At 32.6% G+C, this 17,553-nt stretch overlaps 2 protein-coding genes and 1 long non-coding RNA gene across 3 annotated transcripts; 1 reads left to right on the top strand and 2 right to left on the bottom strand.

Annotated features, from left to right (window-relative positions):
- Nucleotides 1-4,966: 4,966 nt before the first annotated feature.
- LOC127729638 (deoxynucleotidyltransferase terminal-interacting protein 2-like) lies at nt 4,967-14,402 on the bottom strand. The gene is made up of 6 exons (XM_052237494.1): nt 13,990-14,402; nt 12,701-12,818; nt 7,878-7,973; nt 6,514-6,678; nt 6,035-6,144; nt 4,967-5,752 (listed from the first exon to the last, which is right to left on the bottom strand). The coding sequence occupies exons 1-6, from the start codon at nt 14,250-14,252 to the stop codon at nt 5,656-5,658; spliced, it is 849 nt and encodes a 282-aa protein (XP_052093454.1). The 5' UTR covers nt 14,253-14,402; the 3' UTR covers nt 4,967-5,655.
- LOC127729644 (uncharacterized) lies at nt 8,097-9,250 on the bottom strand. The gene is made up of 4 exons (XR_007994748.1): nt 9,206-9,250; nt 8,814-8,981; nt 8,422-8,533; nt 8,097-8,197 (listed from the first exon to the last, which is right to left on the bottom strand). It is a non-coding gene; the product is annotated as an uncharacterized LOC127729644 (long non-coding RNA).
- A 158-nt stretch (nt 14,403-14,560) lies between the features above and the next one.
- On the top strand, nt 14,561-15,683 carry LOC127729641 (TM2 domain-containing protein 1-like). The gene has a single exon (XM_052237496.1). It carries the CDS (start codon nt 14,714-14,716, stop codon nt 15,317-15,319), a length of 606 nt encoding a protein of 201 aa, XP_052093456.1. The 5' UTR covers nt 14,561-14,713; the 3' UTR covers nt 15,320-15,683.
- Nucleotides 15,684-17,553: the final 1,870 nt, after the last annotated feature.

Below are 17,553 nucleotides of genomic sequence, written 5' to 3'. Positions count from 1 at the left end.
CGTCACTGGGACGTCTTTTGTAGACGAATTAAGCGCCTGGCTTACAAAATAATAAAACTGGCTTCTTTGGTGGGATTTATTGTTTTTATGTAACTTGTTTTTGTTCTTCGGACCGATCTATTGAGTTAAGCAATATGCAGCTGATTTTTCCAGTTTGCTCTTATTTTGTTCTGTTACACCACTGCCCAGCTTATGTGGAGGATTAAGCGCTCATAACATGTTTAACCCCGCCACATTCTTTATTTGTCTGTCCAAAGTCAGGAGCATGTAAATCAGTGTTTATCGTTCATGCATGTCTGTCCTATTTGGTTTACTTATAATAAATTGCTTTGAATTAGACAGTTAGTTTTCTCGATTGAATTGTTTCACATTTTAAATGTCAAGGCCTTTTATAGTTCGGTATATGGAATGGGTTTTACACATTGGTAAAGGCCGTATGGTGACCTATAATTACTAACATCATGGTCATTTGAACTTTGGTGGATAGTTATCTCATTGACAATCAAGCCACATCTCATTATTTTTATATTGGCTAGCGAGTTCGTCTTATGAGTTTTGAAGGCTCCCTTGGTATCTTCCGCTTTTTTTTTTTAAACTGTTACCCCTTATGAAAACTGCTTATGCGTGTAGAGTTTATGGTTTAATTTCATCTTAAAGTGAACCCCTACTTACACGACTATGCATGTATGACATAATGTATCGATGTTGTCTAGAACTGATGTCGACTTGTATTTTCATCATTATACACACTCCTTGTCCTTATGAGACTAGTGAAAATTTTTCCTTATCCGGGTCAGGCTTTTTTCGTAAGGTCTTTCTGGTTTTATCAACTCTTCAGCGTTTGTATTCGGAATTGAGCTCAAATATGTTGGCATAAAACATCACAGAAGAGACTTTCTAAAATTGTCGTTATGCGCAACTGATGCAAAACAAATGGTACCGTGAATGTTATTTGCAGTTAAATACCCTCTGTTCCATCGTATTGTGTTAAAATATTTCAATATACGTGACGCTCGTGCATGTTCGCACTAAATGGACTAGATTCACACAGGGGTATTCTCCTTAAAAAAAACTCTTCTATAAAAGATACGAGGAAGTGAAATCGACACTATATCAGTAAACTCGCAAGTTGTGGATGACCTATACGATGTGTCTAGCTGTGTATCAACTCACTAGAGGCATGTTTTCACAGTCTTTAATTTTATCGATTGTGTCATATAAAAAGTGGAAAAACAAAAATACCGAACTTCAAGGAAAACTCAAAACGGAAAGTTCATTATCAAATGCCAAAATCAAAAGCTCAAACACATTAAGTTGTCTTCTTGAAATGAAATTAACTGACTGACTGACCGACAGGCTGGTCAATAAAGAGCTGCGCCATGAGAGCATGTTACGCCCATCACTTTTTCAAAGGATAAAGTTCCAGAACTCCTCAATGTCATATCAGAAATTTATAAAAAAAAAAATAAAAGGAGGCTATTTCAATAGATATAAACCAGTCACCAAAGTTTCATGAAAACTGCTCAAAGTACTTTTGAGTTATTGTCTAAAAACTAGAAAATCACCCTTTTTTATGAATAAAATCCCATACTCGGAAACGTAAAATCTAAAATTTATAAAAATCGAAAGGGAGCTTACGTCAATAGATATAAACAATTCAACAAAGTTTCATAAAAAAATGCTCAAAGCATTTTTGAGTTATTGTCCGATACTGGAAAATCCCCCTTTTTAATGAATAAAACCCAATTACTCGGAATCTTAAGTTCATAAAAATCGAAAGGGAGCTCACATCAATAGATATAAACAATTCATCAAAGTCTCTTGCAAATTGGTGAAAGTTTTTCGAGTTTTTGTCCGAAAACTGAAAAATCCCCATTTTTCAATGAATAAAACCCCATAACTCGGAAACGTATTCAAAAATTTATAAAAATCGAAAGGCAGCTCACATCAAAAGATATAAACAATTCACCAAAGTTTCATGCAAATTAATTAAAGCCTTTTTTCGTTATTGTCCGACATGTTGATGACGGACAGACGAACAGACGGACGGACAACGGTATACCATAATACGTCCCGTAAAAGGACATATAAAGCTATATACCCCCTGCTTTTTCTTATCAAGGGTTCATAGCTAGCGGTAAAATAACAACTAGTATACTGATTTTTAGAACTTTCAGTTGAACAGTGAACTGAACATGTTAAATCCTGCCATATTCTTTATGTGCTTGTCCTATGTCAGGAGCCTGTATACCTTTCATTTCCTTTAATCAAAATGTCTATTGATTGTAACCTACTGACGATCTGAATGTAACTTGAGAGTTAAGTTTGAGCATTATTTTAATAAAACCATACTTCACAATAAAAACAGCCTGTAAACTTTTGCAATTAGTGCTATTGGACTATGTCAACTTCCTGTTTACCAAATACTTATTTATTCTAACTCAAAATGGCCATTTTTCTTCTCATTTGTTTTTTGGGATCCTGAAATTTGTTATGAGGCTTCATGTGAACATGCTTTACTGTATGATGCGTTTTCAGATTTATGGCTTGTCAGCTTCCTGTTTACTGATTATTCATATAGTCTTATACATAATGGTCAAGTAGGAAATTTTTGTTACATGTTTCTTCCGAACTACAAATAATAAAATGCTCCGTTGGGCGAAGCTTGATATGATCACAGAGGTCGAACCCTGAACAGTAAGGGCAAGTATGGACACAACATTCAAGCTTGATACAGAACTGAATTTGGATTGTGATTAAATATTTGACACAGCATAGGTTTCTGACACGGAATGAATGTGGTCTTAGAACTTAATTTTTTTTAATTAACCTATTCAAACCATATCATTATTATTTGCTTTTATATATAAATCAGAAAAAAACAATTTAAAATGGAAAATTTAAAAAAAAAAAGGAAAAAAAGGAAACAAAAATCCCCCCCCAATTTTTTGAACCCCCTTATGATTCATCACCCCAAACTCAATCCCAGCCTTCCCTTTGTGGTATGGTACCTTGCAGTACAAATTCAGAGAGATCCATACACTTGAACACAAGTCATTGTCTGGAAACTGTAAAAATGCTTGTTTTTTGGCCCCAAATTCATAAACGTTTAAGGCAATTACCCCCAAACTCAAACCCTGCTTTCCCTTTGTGATATGGAACCTTGTAGTACAATTTCAGAAAGATCCATACACTTACACACAAGTTATTGTCATGAAACTAGAAACATGCTTGTTTTTTGCCCCTTGTTGGCCCCTAATTCCTAAAATTTTGAGGCAATTACCCCCAAAATCAATACCAGCCTTCCCTTTGTGGTATGGTACCTTGCAGTACAATTTCAGAAAGATCCATAGACTTGAACACAAGTTATTGTCTGGAAACTAGAAAAAAGCTTATTTTTGGCCCCTTATTCCTAAATGTTTTGGACAATTACCCCCAAACTCAATCCCAGCTTTCCCTTTGTGATATGGAACCTCGTAGTACAATTTCAGAAAGATCCATACACTTACACACAAGTTATTGTCATGAAACTAGAAACATGCTTGTTTTTTTACCCTTTTTTTTGCCCCTAATTCCTAAAATTTTGAGGCAATGACCCCCAAAATCAATCCCAGCATTCCCTTTGTGATATGGAACCTTGTGGTACAATGTCAGAGAGATCCATACACTAACACACAAGTTATGTCTGGAAGTTACAAAAATGCTTATTTTTGGCCCCTTTTGGCCCCTTATTCCTTAACTGTTGGTACCATAACCCCCAAATTAATCCCAACCTTCCTTTTGTGGTATTGAACCTAATGGTAAAGTTTCATAGAGATCCATTCACTTAAACTAAAGTTAGAGTGCGAAAACCAATGTGTCATAAGATGACGACGACGAGGACACCAATGTCATACCAATACGCAAACTTTTGTGGTCGTATAAAAACTTCCTGAAATTTAATATCAGGCTTCATGTCATCATGATTCATCACTCATCAACCTCCTGTTTTCTGAAACTTATATATTCTAACACATAATGGTCATATATGAAATGTTCATCACATTTGTGTAGGGTGTAGCAGCTTACAGTTTTTAGTTGGTTACTACAATATTGGTTTCTCAGAAAAAAAAAAGACCCCAGGCAAAAGTCCCATGGAATAAGGTTCTTGACAATGCTTTCCATTTGAAAGCCTTTAAATCTGAAAAAGAAAAACACAGTAAAGCATGTTCACATAAAGCCTGATAACAAATTTCAGGAAGCTCTGATTTGAAGTTCCAGGGATCACCATGACCTATTTAAGCGTGGCGGTTCACCACGCTTAAATTTCTAGCACCACACTAAAATTCCCAGCGCCACGCCTATTTTACTGTTCGCCAGACTTGAAAATTCAATAGATTGAAGTTAAATTTCAGATATCCCTAATCCAAATATCATGTCAGTGGCAATTAAGAAATCTAATTATTGTTAATTGGTGTGAACATTGCCTCAAGGGATGTACACTGACAGCTGATTACATTATTTACATGGTCTCGCATGGTTGAACAAGGACCAATGAACGATCATGACCTAGTTTCTTTGAAAAGTAAAAATTGTTTGCAAACTACCGGTATTCTATAAATGCAAATGTTCGACTGTACATTAAATGGAATGTTTATATCCTAACTAAATCAATAAAAGCAGTAATCCAGAAAACAAATGAATTCCCTGACCACATGTTCCTTTTGTTGACAACCATGACACATGTGATCATTTCGCGGGAAAATACTGGGGATCACCTAAATAACGGACAACATTGTCTGGTTATTTATATTAGACAGATATTAGATCAACAGCTGGGATAGAAGTGTCATTATCTTAAAACCCATTTAAAGTATGAAAACAGTAAAAAGTAAAACTGGATATATATATATATATATTCCTTTACATAATTGTATTGGAAAAGAGGGGAGTCAATATAATAAAATTCTACATAACAAATATGATCGAACTGCTAGATAGGCTTAATTTTGTTGAAATGACTTTGAAATTCTGTGACTAAATATGTTTTATTATTATTAATTTCTTTTTATCGTTTTACCATGTGGTTTTCCATAAGACAATTTAAATTAAACCTAAATTGGTCAGAAAGCTTTTTAAAATAATAAAATTATATAATGCATACTTTATCACATGAAAAGCAATATTATATGTGGGTCCCTCACTTTAATATCCCTGCAATCTGGGAAGCCACATTAGGTGTTAATTCTTCCTGTTTAATATGTTCCTACAAGTGTGGTGACCACTAACAGGACTAACTACAAAATGTATGTGAGACCCCCTTTCCAAATTGGCTATATATGACAAATACTTGTAAGGCAAATAATTAACAATTTGTGAGCAAGGAAACGATTCGACAACCCGATCTCTGATTTGATGAACTTTCTCCCCCCCCCCCCCACCCTGAATGTGTGAAACATAACCAGAACCAAACTCCATTTAAAGAAATGTGACAAATTCTAAATAAACGAAATTACATCATAGTGCAGCCTGAAAGCTTCTAATTGTACTTTTTGTTATTTTCTCCCTAGATATCAATGTGTTTCATGTTAAACTTGGGACAATGACAGATATAACCATAGTATATATAATATTACAATAAGTTTCATATAAAAATTTAACTATTATATAAAATGATCATCTTTTATTTTTCTTGAGTCTTTTCATGTGTTTGTAAGGACCTTGTGCTTTTCTTTTCTGTTCTTGTATCTCAACATACTTCCTCTTGTTGTACCTATTGGAAAAACAAATATGTATTCAGTTATAAAATAAAAATTAAAAAAATGTTAATTATACTGTCAGATAAATTTGTATTTTCATTCCTCCATAAATGTCTGTGTTTCATTAATCATGTCTTATATGTTTTGTATACATTTGTAGAATAAGTGTTTCATTTCAGTTTAAATACACCTTATCCCTATTTGTTTCTATAGTGGCGACATATAGTGATAGGGGTTCCTCCAATCTGTCTGCTTGTTTGTCTGGAAAATAAAAGTACTTTAAATTCAACACTTACGTTCTAAATTCAGCATCAGCTAGAAGTTCTTCTACCATATTAGATTTCCTCTGTTTCTTGGGAACCCTCGAGTGGTAGAAATCAGCAGAACTTTCTACTACTGTTCCAAGCTGAAAATGTAAATTAAATAAATTAACTACGCTGAGCATTTTCTGTTTATAATGACGGACATGATAAATATGATAAGAATATGAATGATAGTAGATGCAGAGCATATTTTGATAAGACTGAAATGTAAAGCCACAAAAAATTAGAGATCTTGAAGAAAATAGGATTATACACGGTCCCTAAAAGCAGACAGCCGTCTAAAAAACCCACCATGCTCCAATTTATCCCAAGCCCTATAAAGCAGCAAATTCATTGATATGTTTAATACCAAAATTCTATCAGGAAACTACATTGTTTTATTGCATTCCATAAACATGATAACAGAAAGTGTAATTTAACAAATTAAGGTAAATAAATTATGTTACACTTACTTGGAAATACTTAGGTATTGACACTGTATCATTATTTTTATAGAATCGTTTAGGATCCAATGCTTTCCTCATATGGACAACCATCAAATCATTTTTTTTCTCTTCTGTCATTTCAGGTGCTTCCATGTTATACCAGTTCTTTCCCTTTGTCTTCTCTCTCTCCTTCTGCAAATTAATTTTCATTTCAAATTTATTTCAGTTTTTTCGAAAGTTTACAGGATATAAAAAAAAAACACAATTTAACATGATTTGTAAAGGTTGTGTTTGGAAATCATGCAGACATGATATAATATATGATATATAATCTTGAGAAATAATATCAATTTGCTAGTTTTCATATTTTAATGTTTCACTTCACTGTAGATTAACATTGTTACTTTAAAAGTTGAATGAATGCAACAAAAATCAATTCATATTAATTGAACATTTTACACTACTGCTTAAAATTGAATGTGCTCTTTTTCATTCATCCTCAGTGGAAATTGGAACAGAGTGGAGGAAACTGCTAGCTTTGTCCACCCAGTCCACTCTATTTAGTGAGCACAGTGTTTACCTATATTGTTATTAACCTAAAAAGTATCATAATCTTATCATAATTTAATAATAAAGAGATAATTATCTGTATTTATCATGTCTACCAAGTAAGTAATACAATCCGGAGTGAGCTTGGTTTGACTACTTACCATGGTTTGGTAGAAACATGAGTCCTCATTAGCTGCAGTGTTGTTTTTTTTTTAATTATTTTTCATTTTGCAGTCATCAACAAATACCAAGTACATTCAGTAGAATTAAATCTGATTTTTTTTATTTTAAATTTCATTTTTAAAAATTGGAACTTCTTTTTTCATTTGTATTATATTTCAACTTCTGTCTTAAGGATGTACTTAGGTCAGGTTTAGGAATTTGTGTCAGATGTTTGGACTCCTTGGTTGTTTTCTCATGATACAGGGTAAAATATTTTGCACCATAACACCCATTTTTTTTTCATATAAGACTTCAATAGCTCATAAAAGGTCATTTACCAAAATTTAAGCAGATTATAGATTTCTTTTCTTTCGATTTGAGACCCAAATAATACCAATGCAAATATACAGTTAAAGTCTGAGTCAGCCTTTTCCCACAATTTTTTTTAAATCAAATATCTCGAAAAGGAGCTCCATAACCTATCAATATTGTTAGCTTATTTTGTTCCTTAACTAATGCTCTTCTGACTTATAGTATTAAATTTAAATTCTAGATTTTTTTAATTTCACCTTTAAAGTACATCCTTAAGACTGATACTCTATGAACTTTATCAATCACTATATATTGAATGGCTAGAACTGTGATTTAAAGTCTTTGCAATACATATTAAACAAACTGACCCGTCTTTGTTTTTTCTGTTGTCTAACACTTTCTTCATAAGGTGTCAGTGAAAACTGTTTCTCAAAATCTGGGGTTAAAACACTTTTCTTCATCACCTGCAACAACAGAGAAGATTTACAAAATCTGGAGTTATAACACTTTTCTTCATCACCTAACACAACAGAGAAGAATTACAAAATCTGGAGTTAAAACACTTTTCTTCATCACCTGCAACAACAGAGAAGAATTATAAAATCTTGAGTTATAACACTTTTCTTCATCACCTGCAACAACAGAGAAGAATTACAAAATCTGGAGTTATAACACTTTTCTTCATCACCTGTAACAACAGAGAAGAATTACACAATCTGGAGTTATAACACTTTTCTTCATCACCTCTAACAACAGAGAAGAATTACAAAATCTGGAGTTATAACACTTTTCTTCATCACCTGTAACAACAGAGAAGAATTACAAAATCTGGAGTTAAAACACTTTTCTTCATCACCTGCAACAACAAAGAAGAATTAAAAAATCTGGAGTTATGACACTTTTCTTCATCACCTGCAACAACAGAGAAGAATTACAAAATCTGGAGTTATAACACTTTTCTTCATCACCTGCAACAACAGAGAAGAATTACAAAATCTGGAGTTATAACACTTTTCTTCATCACCTGTAACAACAGAGAAGATTTACAAAATCTGGAGTTATTACACTTTTCTTCATCACCTGTAACAACAGAGAAGAATTACAAAATCTGGAGTTATAACACTTTTCTTCATCACCTCTAACAACAGAGAAGAATTACAAAATCTGGAGTTATAACACTTTTCTTCATCACCTGTAACAACAGAGAAGAATTACAAAATCTGGAGTTAAAACACTTTTCTTCATCACCTGCAACAACAAAGAAGAATTAAAAAATCTGGAGTTATGACACTTTTCTTCATCACCTGCAACAACAGAGAAGAATTACAAAATCTGGAGTTATAACACTTTTCTTCATCACCTGCAACAACAGAGAAGAATTACAAAATCTGGAGTTATAACACTTTTCTTCATCACCTGCAACAACAGAGAAGAATTACAAAATCTGGAGTTATAACACTTTTCTTCATCACCTGTAACAACAGAGAAGAATTACACAATCTGGAGTTATAACACTTTTCTTCATCACCTGTAACAACAGAGAAGAATTACAAAATCTGGAGTTATAACACTTTTCTTCATCACCTCTAACAACAGAGAAGATTTACAAAATCTGGAGTTATTACACTTTTCTTCATCACCTAATACAAAAGAGAAGAATTACAAAATCTGGAGTTAAAACACTTTTCTTCATCACCTGCAACAACAGAGAAGAATTACAAAATCTGGAGTTATTACACTTTTCTTCCTCACCTGAAACAACAGAGAAGAATTACAAAATCTGGAGTTATAACACTTTTCTTCATCACCTGTAACAACAGAGAAGATTTACAAAATCTGGAGTTATTACACTTTTCTTCATCACCTGCGACAACAGAGAAGATTTACAAAATCTGGAGTTATAACACTTTTCTTCATCACCTAATACAACAGAGAAGAATTACAAAATCTGGAGTTAAAACACTTTTCTTCATCACCTGCAACAACAGAGAAGAATTACAAAATCTGGAGTTATTACACTTTTCTTCATCACCTGTAACAACAGAGAAGATTTACAAAATCTTGAGTTATTACACTTTTCTTCATCACCTGCAACAACAGAGAAGAATTACAAAATCTGGAGTTATAACACTTTTCTTCATCACCTGTAACAACAGAGAAGATTTACAAAATCTGGAGTTATTACACTTTTCTTCATCACCTGTAACAGTGAAGAATTACAAAATCTGGAGTTATAACACTTTTCTTCATAATCTGTAACAGTAAAGAATTACAAAATCTAGAGTTATTACACTTTTCTTCATCACCTGTAACAACAGAGAAGAATTACAAAATCAAATTAATCTAATAACTTGTTATAATTCTTCTTTTATGTAACTATGAAAATATCAATGTGTCCATAAAAGGGGTATAAAAACTTATTATGTTGTGGGAATATTGGTACATGTTCTGGCATATTTTTAACATGCTTTCCATAGATACTTTTTGTGTGATTATCTCCCTTTATTAACACAACACATGCTTGCTCGCTTGAGAACTTTGGATCAATTTCTGTCGTATTATTGTCCACCACACTGTAAGTTATGCTATTTTTATATTATTATGTATGTTTTGATATGTACCGATCGTTTCAAAATGATTTCTGTGATGATTTGAAGTAATTGCACGGAAAAGCCTTTGCAAACACTTGATTTTGATTATCTTACATTGTGTCATTTTTCCTGCATTTTAGCGAGTTAAATACCTTTTATACTAGTCCAATCTCATTTTAGAATAAGTATTTGGCCTGTATTACCCTCTAAAATTTCTATTTTTTGCTTTGTAAAGTGTCCCCTTTTTCGATTAAATTTTTCTATGCGACAGGACTCATTATTGAACAATAAAAAAATGCAAGATACATTATTGCAATTTCAGGAAATGCTCTAAGAAATTATACCATCACAATTTTAAACGCAAGTTTTCGTTTTTGCTAAATCTAGTCTGTCACAATTTTTGCCATCATTTAATCAAAATATTGCATAAATTTCTGAACTTACAATAATTTGCAAGTTGTATTTCACAAATTGTTATTAAAAGCTTTTGTGTATCACCATGATCACTGTGCCCAATATTTTGTGACTGGTAGTCATTTAGGTATTATTAAAGGTGTTAAGTTTTAACTTCAATCCATTCATATACTGCAATAATGGATAGTCCAATCAAATAAAATTGTTTTCAACAAATACAAGCATATATATTCTCTGAATTTAACATGAAACAACAAAAAATAGCATTAGCAATGAAAAACAGATCAAACACACTGATTATCAGGTTATTAAGCTTCTTGGCTGATATATTATATGGCCAACAGAATTTAGCATAAACATGATAAACATGATAAAAGAAGAAACTGCATTTAAAAATCAAGACATTTTGAAATCAACATCCATAAGTTTCCCTAAAAAAATGAAGGTATTTAAATGTAACACTATATATCTGAATAGGTCTTTTGTTTGGATTATTATACTTATAACAATAAATCAGGATATCCAGTGTTCTCCCCAGGCCGATATGACGCTGCGGTGCCGCAGCACCTTCATAATATTTTTGTAGATCCTGCAGCGTCTTAATTGGCCGCTGTCCCTTAATACTTGATCCCGCAGCGAGTTAATTTTCACATTTTCATTATAAATGTTGGTTAAAATTGTCAAGTTACTGATCACCGCTGATGGGTCGGTCAGTGTTACGCAATAACTGATAATTAGTTTTACCTGAGCCACGCTTATCTCAGTCTTATCAGGTAATAGCGTAAATGATCATCAAGAAGATAGATATTTTTTGAAGAAAATTAAAAATTTTAAAAACTTCAGTGCAGAAATTGAAGAAATAGATCGCAAATACATTGTATTTACGCAACGTGTGTGTGATCACTTGACAATTTATATAACAAATTTTTTTCATTGGTCGAGAAGAAGAATCTATTTAAACACGACCAATGAACGTGTTGAATACACATTGCTAAAGATATTTACGATGGAAACTATGAATGAAAGTATTAGTAGTTGAACAAATTAAAATAAAGTTTGATTAAAGATAACGAGGAGTGATTAACTTTAATAGAAAGTGAAAAAAATGTTGCTTGCAAGGTAAATTCGTCTAGATCTGAAACTGTCATATTTTTAGAAATAAAATGATCATTGAACATCGATCGTGAATCCGTGCGTCGGGAAATATGTGACAATCAACACGGGTACAGAATCGCTGCAGCTTCTGTATAATGTCACTGGTAAATAATTTCAATGGTTTTGACTTTAACGAATTTGTAAAGTTTTGTTTATATCTATCTGCCAAAAATAGGATTAAACAATAATACGCACGGAAGCGTAATGTGAAACTACGGAAACTGGTCAGCTGTTCATTTATAAAAAAAATTTGTTTTAAAAAGTTGTATACCAAATATCTTACCATATTCGATTTTATTAATTCTGAATGAACATGTTCTCTGCAAATAACAAAGGGGTGAATTATAAGCAAAAGGTAGATGATGGAAGTAGAAGTTTTTATCAGACCAATGACTTCTAATGAAAAGGGGAATACACCTCCGTCTACACTGTCAGTATGAGCAGATTTTGTTGCTTCTCCTAATCCCAACCAAGCTCAAGTTTTAGCAATTGATAAAAGCAAGCACCATGTTTCTGGTTTCAATGACAAGTGGCTGACTGAGTTTTCATGGCTTAGAAATGTTAAATGGGGTATAAGCAAAAGTTATTGTGAGTTGGGGTTTCATTTTTAACCCTGAAGAGAATAAAGACAAAGTTGAGGAACAGACTGTCCAACAAAATAACACTATCTTGAAACAATATCCCAAGAAGGAGCAGAGAGTAGAGATGAATATTTATATTTAGACTTCTTTAATTGACTGAATATAAATAACTCTTGTGTTTAAAATCAATTTATTTCATATATATATTCTTGTAATTCATTAATACTCTGCATTATTAAACACATAACACAAAGCAATTCATATTGCATGTCATGATTTATGACTTATTGCTTCAGATCACAAACGTTCACTCTAAAAAAAGAGTTATGCGCCCTTGAATTTTGCGCCTTAAAAAAATCCTGGGGAGAACACTGATATCACAAACAATACATCCATTACATTGTCTGTCAACTACACATAAATGTTTTTAAAACCCTGTAAAATACATACCTCATCTAAATCTGCTACATTGGATCTAGTTTTCTTCTTTGATTTGTTATCAGATGTCTTTTGGAAATAATTATCAGATATTTGTATTTTTGTCTGTAAACTTGATGATAAACTTCCCCTAAAATTTAAATATAACTGATTAATATTACATGTAGCTATATAGTAGCATTTAATCATGACAATGTCCCTATATTCATTGTACAATTTTTCCTAATCAAAGAACATACATGTACTTTATTAAAATGAAACATATATAAAAAACAAAGAAAAAAGTACACCAGGCCCCTTTACAAAATAATATAACGAATACCTAAAATTTTAATGAAAGTTATATCCAGTTTACAATTATCTCCCCCTGATTAGTCCACTTTAAATTTTTAGCATAGGACCCTGCAGCTGAAAGTCCTGACAGTCAGTCACCAAATCTGAGATTAACAGCAGTATAAAAAAGATAGTTTTTTAAGAGTTCAGAACTGGTTTTATACACGTACATATAATTTTTGTTTGCTATTTGACTAAAAAACAAAGTGACAGTCATGAATATTGTTTTGATCAGTTCAATAATAATTAATTTAGTTGGCAGCCACCACACAAACATTTCTAAATGAATAACAGATAACCACAACTGATAATTTGATAAAAATTGAAGAACAAATAAGTGAAATTATTATTATGTATCTCCCACTTTTCTTTTTTTACATCAGACTTAGTATTTACATATATATCTGTATCCGGAGAGCATTATTCTTATGAGAAAATCACACTGTCTCCACCGGGACTTCTGTGTTACAAGGCAGCGCTTTAACCGACTGAGCTAAAGTAGCACTTCCTTAGCTCAACGGCTGACTAAGTATCTACTACTGAAGGGAAGCAATCCTGTCAAACTTCCCCCACCCCAAGAGTCATCATACCATTATCAATTAATGACTCTAATAACACATACCCTAGCTTGAAAACCTCTCTAACCACCATGGGTTTTTAGTTGGGCGTCAAATATAACCGGAGAGCATGATTCTCAATGATTCTTATGAGAAAATCACATTGTCTCCACTGGGACTCGAACCTGGGACTTCTGTGTTACAAGGCAGTGCTTTAACTGACTGAGCTAAAGAAGTACTTCCTTAGCTTAACCACTTACATGTATGACTGACTATATATATCATGTATATATAGCTAAGTATCTAATACTGAAGGGAAGCAATCCAGTCACATATCATCGTTTCAATGTGCATCTCGGTTAACAATGAAATGAAATAAAAGTGTTAAAGGTAAGTAATGAAATGTCTTACACTTTCTTTTTTGCCTTGTTTGAGTCAAGACTTGAACTCTCTTCAGTTTTGTCATCAGTCTCTGTAGATGGTTGTAATGTTTTGGTGACTTCTTCATTCTCATACCTTAGAGGTGTTTTATCAATTACAAAGTCAAAAAGGTTTTGACTAGATTTTGCTTTCTCACTTTCGTTTAAAGTGTCACATTTCATTTTCCTATCACGAGTTAGGGTCATTTGTTTCTTTTTCCCAGTGTTATTTGATTTTTCTAACAACTTCTTCATCTTATTACAAGCTTCTATTGCTAGTATATCAAGATCAGAATCATTATCCGAAGAAATATCTTCTTGAACTTGAAGACATAATTTGTTTGCTTTTTCGAAGAAAAAAGTTGGTTATGCACGTTTTAGAAAGGTGACCAACAACACCTGCGTAGGTATATCCGATTAAATAATAATGAATAAATATTTTATAGCGAAGAAAGGACTGTTTTGCAAAAAAGCATTCCTGAAATTCATTTCCTTAAATCTCGAGATACAGACAAAAGAAAATGCATTTTAAATCATCTTTTTTAGGAATAAAACACACAGGATTATTTTGCGTAATATTTTCCAAGTTAGACAACTCTGTACCATTTCCTGTGAAATTTGTCAACAAACAACAACGAAATTGGAAGTACTTTCTCATATGGTGATATCTTATGTATGCCTAGTTAATAGTAATACTAGTTATGTGACAAATAAAGATGAACTACCTAAAATATGTCCTAAAGTATTTGACAAGTGTGTTGACAATTCACATGTTGACTCTATTTTATACAAATGTGATATATGCAATATCTTTTGAGGAAGCTTTGCCTTGTGAAAATTTGCAACTGGGTCAGTATGTATGCAAAGAGCCAATTGTAGATATAGAAACTCAAAGTGAAGAGAATTGTGATAAAACAACAAAAACTGTTCCAGTAGAATGTATGCCAGCAGCGAATGTGACTTGTAAATCATCAAAATATGGTGGAGCTGAAGTGACTTTTAATGGAACAACTCCTGGATTTTACAAGAATGTCTCATGTCGATGGACAAATGGACATTCATTTGAAACAGCGCTTCTGTTGTCTGTCTTTTTAGGAATGTTTGGAATAGACAGATTTTATCTTGGATATCCAGCGATAGGACTTCTGAAATTTTCAACACTTGGATTTTTCTTTCTTGGACAGCTAGTAGACATATTGCTAATTGCAGCTCAAGTAGTTATGCCTTCTGACGGATCAGATTATATAATTGACTATTACGGTGCAAGAGTGACAAGAATAAGTATGAATGAAGAGACATATATTCAGCCTTCTGATAGTTAATTATATACAAAAACATTACCATCTGCCTCATCAGTGAGTTTACTCCTGAATTGAGTAAACCTGAATTCATAGGGTAAATAAAATACTGTTGTGACTTTCATTTCTTGCGTACCTTGAACCAACTTGAATAGTCATGATAGTCACATAAACATTTACAGAAAGATATACATGTACATGTATCATACAAGAATTTCAACTGATCAAGAACACGTATATATATATATATATATATATATATATAAGTATAATTCATCAAGTGTCAATCTTGAACTTTTTTCAAATAAATTGTTGAATAACACAAAATGATGAAGGTTTCTTGAATTCTTCTGACTCCTGTACCAAAATTAGATTATTGAAATAATTACATTTGTCTCTGTGAACTTTATACAGGCCACCCTTAACAAATTCTTTGTTTGATGTTGCCTACCCATGCCTTGTAGGGTTTGGTACATTGTAGGTAGGTAGGGATTTTTTTTGCCATCGATCAACATATACATGATATAAGTCACATGTTTTAGACAAGAAAAAGACATGATTAGAGCCCCCAAAAAACTTTGAAATGTCGTAATTTTTTTTCGGGTAGGCTGTTTTTTATGTGGGTTAGTAGGCAACATCAAACAATTTTAATTTTATTTTTGGTCTAAATGTACATGTATCAATTTACAATGTATTTCTTTAAACACATCAAGTCTCTCCAAGGATTTTTCCGGGCCTCATCTCACAGGCACTTGTCTGAAAAAAAATTACATGTATACACTAATAATACATGTACCTTAATAAAACACTTGCCAGTATCATATACATGTAATTGATTGATTGGTGTTAAACGCCACTATAAGCTCTAATGTGCTATTTAGTGGCAGTCAGCTTTTATTAGTGGAGGAAGTTGAAGTGCGCAGAGAGAACCACAACCTTTGGAAGGAAAACTGACAATCCTAGTCAATTAAGATTGAAGTTGAGTCCACCTGCTGGATTCGAACTCATAACAAAAGTTTATACAGGCTAGTGACACAGTAGTTCGACTACTTAGACCACTCTGCCAACGAGGCTCCCGTATTATATTAAGGTATATACATGTAGGTAAATTAATTTTTAAAAAAGAGAGATACCAGTGCCTGTGCTTTCTCTTTTGCAAGCAATGAAAAGGAATTGAATCCCTAAAGGGAAAGAAGCCATGTCATATTCAGAAGTTAATTCATTTTTTATACATGTACATTTTTTTTTTTCATTAAGACACTGTCTTCTGACAGATGTATTTACATTTGTATATTTTAATTTTAACTAGCATGGGGTATACATTGTACGTCAACTCAACAACACAAAAAAGACATCTGGTCTTAGTGGTCAACAGTACTGTATATAAAGGAAACCTGATGTTCAGTGGTTGTCGTTTGTTGATGTGGTTCATAAGTGTTTCTCGTTTTTTATATAGATTAGACCATTGGTTTACCTGTTTGAATGGTTTTACTGTTACACTAGTCATTTTTGGGGCCCTTTATAACTTGCTGTTCGGTGTGAGCCAAGGATCCGTGTTGAAGGCCGTACTTTGACCTATAATGGTTTACTTTTACAAATTGTGACTTGGATGGAGAGTTGTCTCATTGGCACTCATACCACATCTTCTTATATCTATTTGATAAACCATCAACAATATACATCATTTTGTACATATGGTTAAACAATATGTCAATCTCTAAATAGCCAGAGGCTTAAATAAGGCTAAAAAACTGAATAAATTTACATTGTGTAACAGAGAATATCACGGTCTGCAATCAAAACCTTGCTGAAACTTATTAAAGTAATAAACACTGTATAGCAAAGTACCAGACCTGCCAACCTTCACAATTTATGGGGATTTCCCCCATGAGAGGTGTTGAGCTGAATTTTTATATTCTTTATTATATAAACTAAACACCTCAAAACAGCCATTTAAATGAATAATAAGGGCATTTAAGCACAAACATACATGACATACTCATTCAAACAGTAGTAGTAGATTAAAAACGCTTATGACAATATAAGACGAGCATAGAGTAATATGGTTAAGTTGCCAATGTAAACATTTACCATAGATTGATGGACAAAGTAAATTCACAATTAGCTGTAGTAATGGTATTAAATCTGTGGTTACTATTGTTGACTTTTGATTGACAGATGTTTTATCAATTGGTCATAGGTCAATCTATTACAAAAAGTAACATAACACAGACATCCAATGATTGTGCTACATATAT

Source organism: Mytilus californianus, unplaced genomic scaffold, assembly GCF_021869535.1.
Source record: "Mytilus californianus isolate M0D057914Y unplaced genomic scaffold, xbMytCali1.0.p SCAF_2, whole genome shotgun sequence".
Classification (NCBI taxonomy): domain Eukaryota; kingdom Metazoa; phylum Mollusca; class Bivalvia; order Mytilida; family Mytilidae; genus Mytilus; species Mytilus californianus.
Note: the sequence above shows the minus strand (reverse complement) of the source record. Positions and strands in the feature narration are given on the sequence as shown.

What these genes read in the sequence shown, in the direction of transcription:
- LOC127729641 (XM_052237496.1), top strand. Translation starts at nt 14,714, where the DNA reads ATGAACTACCTAAAATATGTCCTAAAGTATTTGACAAGTGTGTTGACA.
- LOC127729638 (XM_052237494.1), bottom strand. Translation starts at nt 14,252, where the DNA reads ATGAAGAAGTTGTTAGAAAAATCAAATAACACTGGGAAAAAGAAACAA. An exon ending in AACAAGGCAAAAAAGAAAGT is followed by an intron (nt 12,819 to 13,989) that starts GTAAGACATTTC and finishes TTTAAATTTTAG; the next exon opens with GGGAAGTTTATCATCAAGTT. An exon ending in AACAGAAAAAACAAAGACGG is followed by an intron (nt 6,679 to 7,877) that starts GTCAGTTTGTTT and finishes ATTAATTTGCAG; the next exon opens with AAGGAGAGAGAGAAGACAAA.